Source organism: Acanthopagrus latus, chromosome 10, assembly GCF_904848185.1.
Source record: "Acanthopagrus latus isolate v.2019 chromosome 10, fAcaLat1.1, whole genome shotgun sequence".
Classification (NCBI taxonomy): Eukaryota; Metazoa; Chordata; class Actinopteri; order Spariformes; family Sparidae; genus Acanthopagrus; species Acanthopagrus latus.
The window spans coordinates 2,415,842-2,430,536 of NC_051048.1; the positions used below are offsets into that span (position 1 = coordinate 2,415,842).

General features: G+C 46.0%; 2 protein-coding genes across 2 annotated transcripts in view; both read right to left on the bottom strand.

Annotated features, from left to right (window-relative positions):
- LOC119027736 (butyrophilin subfamily 3 member A2-like) overlaps window positions 1–14,695 on the bottom strand; it is a 316,811-nt gene that overhangs the window by 136,267 nt on the left and 165,849 nt on the right. The gene's annotated exons all lie outside the window — the stretch shown is intronic.
- On the bottom strand, window positions 1,689–13,717 carry LOC119026818 (protein FAM160A1-like). The gene is made up of 18 exons (XM_037111378.1): window positions 13,479–13,717; window positions 11,326–11,367; window positions 10,695–10,947; window positions 9,310–9,511; window positions 9,013–9,234; window positions 8,487–8,649; window positions 8,293–8,404; window positions 5,867–5,968; window positions 5,625–5,681; window positions 5,452–5,538; window positions 5,023–5,190; window positions 4,848–4,927; window positions 4,480–4,658; window positions 4,287–4,398; window positions 2,586–3,832; window positions 2,328–2,506; window positions 2,121–2,241; window positions 1,689–2,010 (listed from the first exon to the last, which is right to left on the bottom strand). The coding sequence occupies exons 3-18, from the start codon at window positions 10,797–10,799 to the stop codon at window positions 1,778–1,780; spliced, it is 3,369 nt and encodes a 1,122-aa protein (XP_036967273.1). The 5' UTR covers window positions 10,800–10,947; window positions 11,326–11,367; window positions 13,479–13,717; the 3' UTR covers window positions 1,689–1,777.

The following is a 14,695-nucleotide window of genomic DNA, read 5'->3' on the forward strand; positions in this document are numbered from 1 at the left end:
CTGTTCTTCCTCGTCCCTGCTGATCCACTCACACGCCAGCCTCAGCGACCGATTCAAATCCAGTAATATAAAGTTTAAATGTGTTGGAAATGATGCCAGGTGTATTTTACTCCATCAGCGTAACGCCCACAGAGAGAACCAGAACCAGAACCAGAGTCCAATCAGAGGCTGACCTGCTTGCCAGCTCTCGTCTAATGTGCAGGAACGTTATCTGTTTACAGATCATGTCGGGTTTTACAGCTTTTATCACAGTAAATCTGCTCATATTGACATCCTGTGTGTCTGTACAGGACCAGGTTTCAGTTACGTCACATTTAATTTGATCGTTTGCCGTCCGTTGTTGTCCAGACGATCATCTCACATTCAACACCAAACCAACACAAGGGGAAGCAGAAGCTCAAGCGTCTGCAGATCAGATTGTCAGAATCACTTTATTTATTTCCACATCGTTTTGGCAATAATTTAATCAAAAAAGGAGAAACGACAGACAGTTAAAAAGAAGAACCGGTGCTTCGCCAGCAGGTGGCGGCGTCGACGCTCAGCAGGCTGGTCCACGTCTCCATGGTAACACAGTGTGTTATACAGGAGCGCATCACTTCAGCCTTTTCTTTAGGAAAAAACAAACAAAAATGAAATAAATCTGTCGACAAACATCAGACACTTTACACCAGAAGAGACAAATGAGACGACGTCAGATCTGACAAAAAAGATGCGTCTTGGTTTTCTTGCACTGAAATCTCTGCGCAGCGGGAACGTAAGGCTTCGTCGTCACTCTGTGTGCGCGTGACGACACGTCAGGAGAACATGAACATACAGGAAGACACGGCTGATCTCAGAGGCTCCTCCTCCTCCATCGATCCAGATCCATCAAACTGTGAAACTATAGAAGTTGGATGTGGAACTGTGTGACGCGGCTGGAGAGCGTCTCTTGTTTGGTTCGTTTAGAGTCCAGACAGTAAATAACATCTGCCTGGATGTGTTATTTTAAAGGCGTAGTGTCGGTCGAAGGTGCAGCGAGTCACTCTGGAGACAGACAACAAGAGGGTACAGGGAGACGCTGCGAGTGTTGATTGTGAGGGAGTATTTGTGCACAAGTCCATATATTGTTCTTAGATATTCTACCTTTATTATTGTGTGTAAATGTGTGTGAGCAGCAGAAGGATTCTTTAAACTGTTGACACAAACTCTCTGGAGAAACAAGAACGGAAGGGTTCATTTGAAAAGGGGGTTTAGTCTCTTCTGCCCCCTGCTGTCCATCTGCAGAATCAACTAACTGAAATTAAAAGCTTCATTACTCGGTGGCAGTTCTGATACGTACCGACCCATCTGCTGCTCGTTTGTGTTGATCGATCTGTTGAGTTCCTTCCGTGTGTTTCAGAACGGTTGATTCTATATTTAAATCCAGAGTAGAAAGAATCTGAAGTAAAATGGCCGCCATGGATATTTTTTTAAAAATAAACCACTTGTGCAAAGAGATTTTTCATAAAAGATCATAGAAAACTATTTGCAACAATCTCATAAATATGTTTGAAAACGTCGACTTGTTTTCAAAATAACGTTCGTCTTCGTATAAATATCGTCCATATTCACACGGGATGAAATATTCAAGTGCTGCCAGGAATATAAACATAAGTGTTCGTACAAATCTGTGCATAGAAACAATGATTACTGACACGTTGCATCACAGCTCAGAGTGTCATGTTTGTGCATGTGTTGTGCTTTAATGTTCATGAAGCAGCGACTCGCTGACAGACCGTCAGATCACCGTCAGCAGCTGTTACTCCTCCGCGGAGCAGTCCGGGGCGATGCTGTGCTCCTGAGCGATGGCGGCCAGCTCCTTCAGGAACTCTGCGAACAGGACGATGGCGAACACTCGGCTCTTGGCTTGTGGGGGGATGGGAGGGCAGGCCGGCAGGACGGCGAGGGGAGGCAGAGCGAGAGCGTTCCTCACGGTGCCGTTAGGAAGAGACGGGTCCAGGATGACGTCGCCGCCCGGAGACTGGAGGCACTCTGAAAGACACGAGGACACATGAAGCATCAGGACGCCTCAGACGAAGTCAAAACTGTGTCTGGACGTCACGTAGACGAACTGCAGCTAGAACCTCCACGTGTTCGTTTACCTCTGAACTTGCTGTCTTGGTCTTTAGCTAACAGGAACCTCCAGGCCTGAGTGATCAGGGCAGGATAGTCCGGTCGGGCCGCCACGTAGCGCTCTATCTGAGCATGCACCGACACCAGCACCTGGACACACACAGACGATACAAAGATATAAATATATATATATATAAAGATACGATGGACCGTGTGTGTGTGTGTGTGTGTGTTACCTGGTACAGTGTGCGGACGTTGGGCTGGTTGTGTGTGTCGGTGCTGAGCAGGAAGGACCTCAGCAGAGGTTGCGGGTACGACACCAGCTGGGCCAGGATGCCCGTCACCAGCAGGTTGACGGCGATGGAGTTCTCCAGAAGGTTCTCCAGCCGCGACAGCAGGACACTGATGAACGGACCTGTTGCATCATGGGAAACCACAGGTCAGTGTGTGTGTGACGGGGAGAGTTTAACCTGTAACTCTGTGAGAACTCAGACCTGTGAATGGAACTCCGAGCCTCCTGCTGCTCCTCTCCTCTCCTTCCTCCTCCTCCTCCATCGCCTCCTCCTCTGCCTCCTCCTCTCCGTCGTCCCACAAGGAGCTGAACACAAAACCGTCGTCCTCGTCCTCCAGTTTCTGCCTCAGTGCTCGGACTCGCCTCCTGAACGTGCTGATGTCATCGGTGATGTCATCGCAGTCTGGCTCCACCCCCAACGAGAGCATGAGCTCTTGGTATCGGGACAGGAAGTCGTCACTATTAGTGGCCTTGTTACCGGGCAGATTTGGAGCGCTGGCATCAGTCGCAGGTTCTGAATGGCCGTTGGACAAAGTGTCTGTAGATAAACTGTGATTCTGTTTGCAGTTCTGCTGAGTCGTCCTCATGTCTTCATCCGCATCACCACATTCGTCGATGACGTGATTCTTCACGTTAAAACCATTGATGAGACCCTGACGACTCTTTGTTTCTCCCTCAGTCCTCCTCGCCTCCTCTTCTCCGTCGTCTTTCCTCCTCCACGTCTCCTTTCCACAGTCCTCACTCCTCCTCCTCCCCTCCTTCCCGTAATCCTCGCTCCACCTTCGCTCCTCCTTCCCTCCGTCCTCGCTTCTCCTCCGTGTCGACATGATACTGTTCACCGTCTCCATCACCGTCCTCCCTGTTGTCGTTAGCATCGTTGCGAAATTCGTCGTCGTCGCTGCCGTTTGCGCTCGCTGGCCGTTCGAGATGCTTCCACGCGCCCGTCGATTCGCTGCCATGATTCGCTCCAAAATGGCCGCCTTTGTGTCTTTCTGCGCGACGAGATTGTAGACCAGAACATCGTCCTCGAACTCTGATTCCTCCACGTAGCAGCCGTGCACCAGCTTGGTGGCGGTGCGTCGCATCTCCTGGATGTGTCGGGGAGGCAGAGGTGGAGGCGCCAGTGTAGAAACGCTCCTGTCGACCTCCATGCTCACGCCGCCGTTTGCCAGAGCCAGATCGTCATCTGCGAAGATGTCGTCCCACTCCAGGTCCAGAGCCGAGCCGGCTCTTCCTGCCTGGGTTCCCACGGAGACGGTATCCGAGGAGGACGGCGTCGGGGAGAGGGCTGAAGGTGGAGGAGTGACAACCAGAGAGCTGATGGAGTCGCTCTTTCCTCGCTGTACGATCTCCTCTTCGTCTTCTGCATCATCGCCCGGTGTGTCGGATCGGTATTCATGAGGAGAAGGGTTGATCCCGTCGTACGGAGCCGACCAGAACCGACACGCCCTGCAAAGAAACCAAACTCAGCCTCATTCAGCTGTACATCTTGTGCTTTTCAGCCGTACGATGCTCAAGAGATGGCCTCTCTCAGCGTGATGCTGGTGGATATTTTGGTAGTGCCATTCCTAGTTCCCTGTTTCAGTCAACACAAACACCGCTGTGGATGTGCTGAGATCTCGTTAAAAACAGGACTACAAAATGTCTCGGGTTGTCCTTAAAGAACATTCAGGGAAGTGTTGGATTCTTTTGCAAAAGTGTTTCTTTGCTTGTCACTGTGTCTCTAGGTGACTAATGTGTTATCCTAAACCAAAAAATAATCTACAAACAAGGATAAAATGACCCACTTATTCATCCCAATCATCGTATACTGAGACACAGTGACTAACAGGGATCATTGTTGACACTGTGCACTGTGTACGACAGTATCAGGCTGATCTGGAACCTGAAAGCTGAGACCGACCTGTGTGAAGTGGAGATGGCCTGGCGGGCGTCCCAGAGGTAGTGGAGATAGTTTACATCGATCAGAAAGTCTGAACCTCGACAGTAACCCACACTGTCCGACACCGACCGGTCTGAAAACAGACAGAGAATCTACGTTAACACATATCAGAGAGTTAACGTGTGATGTGTTGATGTGTGTCGGTCGTACTGACCGGCTCCTTTGGGCCAGTGGATGTGCTCCGAGTGTGAGTGTGTGTTGGCGTTGTGAAGGTTCCCCGGACACCAGGAGGGCATGAGGAGCAGGAAGGAGGCGGCGCTGGAGGAGTAGCAGTCCCTCTGCTGCAGGGAGCAGCGCTGCTTCCTGCTCACGTGACTGCAGGGAATCAGATACCTGAGGAAGGACAAAGGAAGCAAATCAAAACAGGAAGTGGGTTTGTTTTCCCCAGGGTACACTGGAACAACTGGAATAACTGTGGGAGAAGAAGAAGCTGCTGATGGAGGAGGCAAAGAAGGACGACAGGGAGGTTTTCTTATTTCCACTAAACTGATAATAGTTCCTCCGTGGATCTGTCACACTGACCTGAACACCAGCTGCAGCATGACGTCTTCACAGAAGAGACCAATCAGAGTCCTGAACAGAGCCAGAGACACCGTGCCCAGCTGACGGACACACACACAGGTGAAGGTGAAGGTGGAGCTCACAAAGACAGGTAAAGAGTCAAGACAACAGTTGGATCGTGCTCACGGTGTGTTACCTGGAAAGGTGTGTTGACTCGGCTGACCAGAGTGTCCAGGATGTGCACGTTGTCGTGTGTGTGCAGCAGGATGAAGGACAGGAAGGTCTGCAGGAGGGCCGGCTCGGGGATGGAGCGCAGGAACAGGTCCAGGTACGCCGTGGTGGTCATCACCTCCTCCACCGTCAGCTACACACACACACACACACACAAAATCAAAATCAAAACAGCTGCTAAATGTTTGCAGGTAAGCAAGGAAACAAATGACATGTTGCAGAATTCAGAAGAAGTCTTGTAGAATTTAGATTCTCATGCAGCTCTCTTTGAATTGTGCAATTTGTTAAGAATGTCTGGTGTGTTTGAAGCTCTCACACCTGGACTTAGATGCTAATAGCAGGTCTGAACAGGTGAGTATGGCAACATCACACAGGTTAAAATGATGTTTGGTACCTTGTGCAGAGCAGGAGCCAGAACCGGCACCAGGAAGCCGTTATAGATGTAACTCAGGAGCTGAGAGCGGATGGAGGGATGAGCGACCTGAGAGAGACGGATACATGCTGACTGTAGGTGTATTCATTGTGTGTGCGTGTGTGTGTGTGTGCGTGTGTGTGAGTGTGCGTTACCTTGGTGACAGCACTGCAGAAGTCCAGCGAGTGCAGGAAGTGGACCAGAGCTGGAACCTGTTGACACAAACACCAGGTGAGAGTGACGCCATCATCAGTCAGCTGCGGCTCAGCGATCCAGAAATCAATTAACTGTTTCTTTTAGTTCTCATTAACTTCCGTCTTCATCCTTTAATTAATTCATGACTCAAACATCATCGTGTCAGCGTGTTTTCATCGTTGTTAACGAGCACAGTGTGTACCTGCTGCCAGTCCGCCTGGTCCAGACAGTGCCAGTCTTCACTGTAGACCTGCAGCCTGGCTGGAAGAGACGAGTACAGACCAGACAGACCTGTGGCCAGCACCTGTCCACACACACACACACACACACACACACACACACACACACACACACACACACACACACACACAGGCAGGTTAGCATTTCAAGCGCACCAGCTTTTGCGGAAATTAAATTCCAGTGCAGATTACGGTGTTGTGTTTATGAAGAGGAGACTATAATGACTCATTTCACATAATAAGATCATTAAAGGAATAGTTCTACATTTGGGGACAAATATATATGATGCCACTCTTATATTTGTACAGTAAATATGAAGCTACAACTGTCTGACTATTAGCTTAGCTTAGCATAAAGACTGGAAACAAGAGGGAAGAGCTAGCCTGCCAATGCCTCCAAAGCTCACAGATCAACATGTAATAACTTGTTTTGCTGGAGTCTTTGCTTTCTGCCTCCGACCTCACAGTGATGAAGAGACTCCTTGCTCCTTCTCTTTGGGAGGAGCCAGGCTAGCTGTTCCCCCCTGTTCCCAGTCTTTATGCTAAGCTAAGCTAACCAGCTGTTGTGTAGCTTGGCTTAACCTTAATGACCCCGTAACCTTAATGTAAACATACGAGAGAGGTTTAAATCTCTTCCAAAGCAAATCAGTGGGGGGTTTTTTCAAAATGCAGAACTATTCCTTTAGTGAGAGAGGAGAGAGAAAAAGAGAGCAGAAATAAACAACAACAACAAAACAACAAAAACAATAACAACAGCAGCAGCATCAGCATCCGTCTCGTTAACAGTCAGGCAACCGTCCAATCACGTGCAGACTTACTAATCCCTCTCTGTGTGCGAGCCAATCTCACACTGGTTTACTAATCTGCTCGCTACAGAAAGATTGAGGTCAGACTGTGGTTACATGGGCTTAAACCACACACACACACACAGGTAGCACGTGTTGAAGTGTCTCTGCTCGCCCTTTCACACACTCCCTCCCTCTCTTTCTCCCACAGTGATTGCAGCGATGGATCCAACATGGCCGACACAGCGACTTCATGCACCATGTTTTTTTGTTAGTCAGCACTTTATCATTGTTTTGTTATTGTTTACTGTCAGTCTTCCTTAACAGCTGCTGGATGGATTCAGCAGATGCTAAAACATTAGAAGATGCTCAACATCAGCATGTTAGCATTGAGCTCACAGAGCTGCTAGCATGACTGCAGACTCCAAGTCCTGGTTGAAAAACTTTAATTGTTTTACTGTGTCAAAGAATTTTAGTTTTCATGTTTTTAGATGAATATATTCATACGTTTGTATTATTATTAATTTAATTTAGTGTTTTCTGGTCTGATATATGAAGAAAACATGTCACTCACTGCCCTGTTTCATCAGTTACTTCATCATACATAATTACAGTAATTTCAAACTTAGGTACAAAATCATAAACTTTATAATTTATGCATTTATTGTTAATGACCTCTCACCGCCCACCAGGGGGCAGAATCACTGTTGTAGTTGTCCAGTGCTGAAGTTCATGACAGAAACACATTCCCATCATCCTCAGCTGTACTTTGTGAGCATGTTAGCATGTCGATGTTAGCATTGAGTTGTACACACACACATACACACACACTCTCTCTCCCTGAGGAGGCAGCGTGAGCTCATTAGTTTATTACATAACTTGTGATAATGAGATTACAATGCAGAGGGGAGATGAATGGAGCGCCGCACCAACACGACCACAGATTCCACTAATTTAAACAATAATCTCATTCATAAAAAACACACTGAGTGGTTTATTAGAAGCTTTTTTTAATCCGTTAACTCCAACCAATACATGCAATATATTCCTGCTTTCATGCACTCAGAAAAAACATTTATGTTCTTTTTATTCCTAAATTAAGATCAGCTAACACGGAAAAACTAGCAGCTCTGCTCAGAAGATATACCTTTACATTACCTTTACATAACCCACAGATGTGCGGCTGGTTGGACTGATCTGTGTGATGTAACTCTGACGTACATTTAAAGGTTTCTGCGGCTCAGATTTGGGCATCTATTCCTACAACGGCAGCTAACGATCTTAATATCTGTTGTCAGACAGGTTGAGAACAGATATTACACGCTTCAGAGTTTTAACACTATGACACCATTTTAACTTCTTATCATTGTGTTTATTCAAAATATGGACGCTCGAGGCAAAGACGGCAGAATGCAACACGTCTAATGGGCTTATCTCTGAGAGACGCTGAGTAAATCCTTGACATTTCCAAGTTTAGGAGACACGAGTTGACCCTGAAACTTGTGCCAACAGACGATGAGCGCAGGCGTCTCGGCGTGAACGGCAAAGTTGTATTAATAAGTGTGTGTGTGTGTGTGTGTGTGTATGTGTGTGTGTGCACTCACAGGACAGAAGTATGTGTTCTCGGCGATGTGCTTGGCGACTCGAGGATCGGAGGCCGACAGAGACATGATGAGCAGCAGAGCGTCTCTGGCCTGCTGACCGACCGAACCCTGTCTGAGAGAAAGAGAGAGAGATGATAAAGGTGGTGGCCCGGCTGGTTCTGGTTCGACCCACGTTCATGAGTGTGCATACATACCTGTGTGTGTACGGTATGAGCAGGGAGAAGAGCAGGAAGTTGGCGGCGCCCTGGTCCTCGCTGGTGTGAAAGAACAGCTCCAGGACTGACGGGTCTTTGACCAGAGCCACACACAGCTGGTTCAGCAGGAGGACCAGCTCGGCCTCCACCACACCGCCGCTGTCTGGAGGAGCCACACAGGTGAGAAACTACCCAGGTGACTGTTCACAGCATGTAAAATAACCTCTTAATACCTGTCTGATGTCATTAGACAGCTGGTTAATGAGAAAAACATCCATGATTAGTTGTTTTTAAACCTTTCAGCTGCCAGTAGTTCCTCAATAGATGCTGGTTTGTTTCAGCTGCTGTGTGTTCGGCCACAAGTGCTTAAAACCTGCCAATATGGATTTATGAGATCAAATGATCACGTGAGCTTCAATCCAGCATCCTGGCACGTCAGTCTCATCTCAGGGAGGAGGAAAATCCGCTTACTTCCCCCAAAATGTCACATTTTTTATTCTGTATAACGATTTCGGCCCCGACTCACCGGTTCCAGCTCCGGCGCAGGAGGCCAGCAGCATCATGAGCGGTCGTAGAACTGGTTTATGGTGCAGCAGAGGCTGCCGGGCCTGAGACAGAAGCATCTGATACATCCTGAGCTGCTCCAGCTTCATCTCCTCGGTGAACTGTCTCCTCAGGCTCCACAGAAACAGCCTCTCCATCACACCCTCCAGCACCACAAACTCCAGGATGGGACCCATCGCTCCACCTGGTGTCAGACAGTCGTGAGTCCAGAAACAACACAGCCGAGTGACGACATGTTTTATTCTCTTCGTTCTCCTACCTTGGCCCGCCTCTTCCTCCATCAGCAGGAAGAGCATGTGCTCCACGTAGTTCTGGACGGCGCTGGCCTCGTCAGCCGGGATCGGACCGAGACGTAACGTTCCGGAGCTGCTGCTGCTGCTGGCACTGCTGCCGTGACCGGAGAGGAAACTGAGAGCGCTGGAGCTGCGACCCGGCTCGTGTTTCTCCAGGATCTTCACCACCTGCAGACACAAGTCCACCTGTTTTTAATCACATTTTAATTTGCAACAAACAGAGACAGAGAGTGAAAGATCGCAAAAGACTTCATGAGCTCTGTTGAGGAGGAAATGTCGGTGTGAAGTTAGGTATGATTTAGGTAATCTTCTGCAACGGTTTTATGGTACTTAAAAGTTTATATCGATACGCCACACTCTTTTTAGGTTAATTAGGCGATTAACTCCTTTTTCTGATGCCAGGAGACAAGTTTGCTGCTTTCTTTCAGGTGCGTCAAGTTCAACGTCATGAATGAGCCACTGACAGTCGTCATGTCGCTCGCTGACTGATCAGCTGTTCCCACTCTTCCTCCATCTTGTCTTCTGTATGGTTTATAAAATAACCCTCTACGTAGCTGAATTCATGTGCTTGAAATAGCTTATGGAAACACAGCTACTGACGTGTTATGACAATCATGTTTTTAATATAATTTACTTTATTCTACCTTTCAAAAACTGTTTACACACCAAATTCCAGATGTTTTCTGTATTAAAGGGGGTTGATGTTACCTGCTCGCCCACATTAAACTGAAAGGACCAAATCTTCAGGTTTCTATGTTTTTGATTCTGCGGTTTTGTATTTTCAATATTTACAGTGAATGTACAGCTAACACGCAGCAGAGAAATAGTCGTCACGGTAACAGATTTAAGATGCAGCTCAGCAGATCGCTGTGGGAGGACGAACAAGGGACGATTACATGAATGAAAAGAGAAGAAAAGATTCACTGTCTGGACTTGTGTTAACCTCTGACCCCCGCTGCTTCAGACAACGACCACACACACACACACACACACACACACACACACACACACACACAATACACTCGTACACACACTGACATGGAGTGTGTGTGGGATTTCTTGGCGGGCGTAGAGAGAGAGGTTTGTTATAAATGGATCCTGTGTTTAAGGGCCAAAGTCTGGGTCAGTTACACACACACACACACACACACACACACACACACACACATACACACACACACACTGTGTCTGCCAACCATTATGAGGAAAATAGGACAGACTGAGGGACAGAAAGGATAAAATAGCAGCGACAGATAACAGGAAAGTGAGTTTTTCTGTCTGAGAAGTGATTGATTGATTGATTGACTGACACTTATTAATGAAGGGGTGAATGTAGTGGAAGCTTGGTTACCTGAGCCCAGTGGTTCTTGAACACAATCATACAGGTCTCGGGGTCCACCCCTCTCAGCGTGAGGGACTTCTTCCGGTTGCCCCCGACAACCACGGAGGCCATCATTTTGATTGACTGTCAGGTGGCTATAGCATGTTCCGGCTCAGCGTGCGCGATGCTGGACGCCTGATGTCAGGAGGAGCCGGGGGGCATCAGCTGGCTCCGTCTGCCCAGGATCAGGCTCTCTCCCTGGGCCTGGTGGGCAGCGGCTGGCCTGCAGGAGGACGGAGGAGGATGGAGGGGTTATTCATCTCGTGAAGTTCAAGGACACAGTTCTTTACTGACATACACCGACTTCCAGGAGGATGTTGGTTGTTTATAATGTTTTAACGCAAATGTATTTTAAGTGACTGAAAGGAAGTGAAACATCTTCGTCGAAGGAAAAGAAATGACAAGACGGCTGTTTTCTCCTCTCCAATCTCTATATCGCTCGCTCAGTGTCTAACAACTGACGAGAAGCCGAGGCCGGAACAGGAAGTAAGGGTCGTCAGCGGCGACGAGCAAACAGGAAAAATGAAGTCCCGCCCAGGGCGTTCCGGGACATTCCATGAATTCCCATCAGAGCTCTCCAAGAAGTCGACAGCTCACCTACCTCTGTGCTGCTGGGACGACATGGGCGAGCGAGCCTGATGTCCTGAGAGAGAGAGAGAGAGAGAGATGAGTGAAAGGTTGACACACACACACACACACACACACACACACACACACACACACAAACACAGATTAAAGGCCCAGATGGTGAAGGATGGATTTGAAAACTGTGTGTGTGTGTCGGGCAAACAGTCGGATTTTGGTCCAATTTCCTGTCCAGACCATCAAGTTGTCATTATTGTGTGTGTGTGTGTGTGTGTGTGTGTGTGTGTGTGTGTGTGTGTGTGTGTGTGTGTGAGAGGGAGAAAGAGAGAGAGAGAGAGAGAGGGGAGTAATCTGAGATGAGACAGTGATGTTTAATCCCAAGCCACCACCGTGTGTGTGTGTGTGTGTGTGTGTGTGTGTTAAACTCAGACAGTCACATGCCATCACACAAACCAGGGATTAAACACACACACACACACACACACACACACACTGAGCCGAGGTGTTCAGACAGATTTTATGACCTGTTTCTGTTTTTGATGCACGTCACATTTTTCAGGCGTTTAGCTGATTGAGTTTTAAATTAATTATGTTGATGAAGCAACTCGGTTCACTGTTCAAGGGCACTTCAGCAGGACACACACACACACACACACACACACACACGTTCTCTAACTGCTTCTTATAGCGACTGAGCAGAAAGTTCCCAGGTGTTAGTGCGTCTGAAGGGCTTCACCTCTGACCTGTTGAGTCACCACAGCTGTTTGTTTCTCACGCAAAACTGAAAATCTGCAGATTGTAAAAGTCTCATCAACAAGCTTCACACCAGAGCGACAAAGCAGTCGCTGCTTTTCACAACTTTTAATGGGCCAAATTAATCAACATAGTCACACTTGAGGAGTCAGAAACAGTGAAGCTTTAGCACTGTTTGTCTCCTGAGTTTGAGTCTTTCAACAGCTGACCCTGAACGCACCACAGAGAAAGACAGTGTGTAGTTCACTGAGGGTCACTGAGCTGTGAGTGTGAGTCCTGCACCTCCTTAATACTGCTTACATCACACACACACACACACACACACACACACACACACACACACACACACACACACATTAATTGAATTAATCGTGCAGAAAAAATAACATTAAACAACGAACATGTTTATTTTGACCTCTGATTCATCATTAATGCCAAAAAATCCCATTTTTTCTTCTGAAATGTGACTTTTTACTGGTTTTCTTTAACTTGTAAGGCTGCAACTGAATAATATTATTATTATTATTGTTCATTCATGTGTTAAATAGCTCTTGATTCACTGTCTAAAACCCTGAAGATATTCAGTTTACTAATACAGACGAGGAAAGAAACCAGAGGAAATGTATATTTGTGAAGCAGAAATCAGAAAGTTTTTACTTTAAAAAAGAAATGCTGAAAATTATAGAAATCATAATCAGTAGACAGAGATCCTCATTTGCTGATCATTTTTTCCCCCTGAACAAACTGAATAATCAAACTATCTCACTGTCTTCACGACTGAATAAAGTGAATAAACATACTGACCTTGAAGAACAACAGATTTTATACTTCTTTACTGTGTTTACATGTGGCGGACCCTGCCTTCAGTGTTCTGGGATCTCATTTTCCTCTGAGAACAGCTTCTTTATTGAATTATTGCACTAATATTGTTGATGTTGTTGTTCAATCTTCAGTCTTAACATCTCTGAAGTGTTTCTGTTGTTTTAAATCAAATTGTTTGTGGTTTATTTTCTGTTTTGTGACTGTTTTCTTTTGGATTTAGTTTAATAAATCCATCTTTGACCTGATTTATCTTTACTTATCTTCCTGTCTGTATCATATTATAATCTACACTCACTCATCCTGATGTATTTTATCTTTCCTGTGACTTTATCTTTTCTCCTGTGACCTACTTCTCTGTATTTTCACAGCTAACTGAACACTTCTGTGCTGTTTTATTATGACGTTTTGGTCTTTTCTGTTCTGAATTTCTTCTGTGAACTTCACCTGAAGAACTCTGTAACTCTGTATGAGAGCTAACTTTCATTAAAACACACATATTACTGTGTAATAACTAATATTCCTGTCAGTTCAGTGTTTGTTCTCCAGGCTAAAGCTCACCTGCACATCAACATTAAGCTAACAGACGGGTCTTACCTCGGCCGGAGGAGCGTCACTCTCAAACTGTCGCTTCTTGTCCCAGAAAAAAACAAAAGTAAAGTGTCTTTAAACTGTGAAACAGTCCGACAGAGACGACAAAGTGTTTAAATCCAGGGGTTTCCTGGTTTTAAAGCCGGTAGTTTCGTGGGTTTGGAGCCGTTTCTGGCCGCCGCTCCGCTCCTGAGGATTTAAACCGCTCAGCTGTCAATCACTCTGCCGCTGGCTGCTAGGTAACGGGGCGGCTCCGCCCACTGAGGAGGTAAACCACGCCCCCAACGAGGAGGAGAGGTTTACACTGGATTTAAATCAGTCAATCAAACTTTATTTAAACAACACCTGGGAGACAAATCAAAATGCAATTCAAAACCAATAAAATGGGATAAAAACAGCTTTAGATTAATGAACAGCTGAAATAATAAAACAAGAAATAGTAATAGAAATAAAATCGTATAAAATTGCGCATAGGATTTGTTATAAAAAGTTTATGAAATATAAGAATAATAAGAACAGCAGTCAAATGCAAATTAAAATGTATTTAGTAAATCTAGTAAGAACAAAATGATAAAAACAAAATAAATCAAAATAAGTATAAAAATCAAATCCATAAAAATTATAAAACACTAAATAAAAGCCTTTATTACAAATTACATAAAACAGTTTACACACAAACTCACAATAACAAATCATATTTAACAATAACATACAGCTGTACTAATGTCTCCATATCAGGGACTGTCAGTGTGTAGTGCACATAAACATAAGATTACATAAAACCGCTTGGAAACATTTTTTTTAATATAAATATTCAGATATCAACATAAATATCCCTTTATCCTTAATCTAAGACAACCTATACCAGCAAGTCTTTACATTAAATGGCAAATCCTTTAATCGTCCCCAAAACAGCTGTGTGAGCATTTGTTCTCCATAACCCTAAATCAAAGTACACACACACACACACACACACACACTCTGTATCCCCCCCTGCTGAGTGATTCTGTTAACTAGGCCCCGTTAATCACCGTGGAAACACAGGTTGGCCCTTAATCTGCTGTTAGAACAATACACACACACACACACACACACACACACACACACACACACACACACACACACACACACACAAACACACACAGGTCATCTGGATCAATGCCAACAAACACATCAGCTGGTTTACAACACGGTCATATTATATTACTTTATTACTCCTTCTC

What these genes read in the sequence shown, in the direction of transcription:
- LOC119026818 (XM_037111378.1), bottom strand. Translation starts at nt 10,799, where the DNA reads ATGATGGCCTCCGTGGTTGTCGGGGGCAACCGGAAGAAGTCCCTCACG. An exon ending in CTCATACCGTACACACACAG is followed by an intron (nt 8,405 to 8,486) that starts GTATGTATGCAC and finishes TCTTTCTCTCAG; the next exon opens with ACAGGGTTCGGTCGGTCAGC. An exon ending in GCCATCTCCACTTCACACAG is followed by an intron (nt 3,833 to 4,286) that starts GTCGGTCTCAGC and finishes GTTTCTTTGCAG; the next exon opens with GGCGTGTCGGTTCTGGTCGG.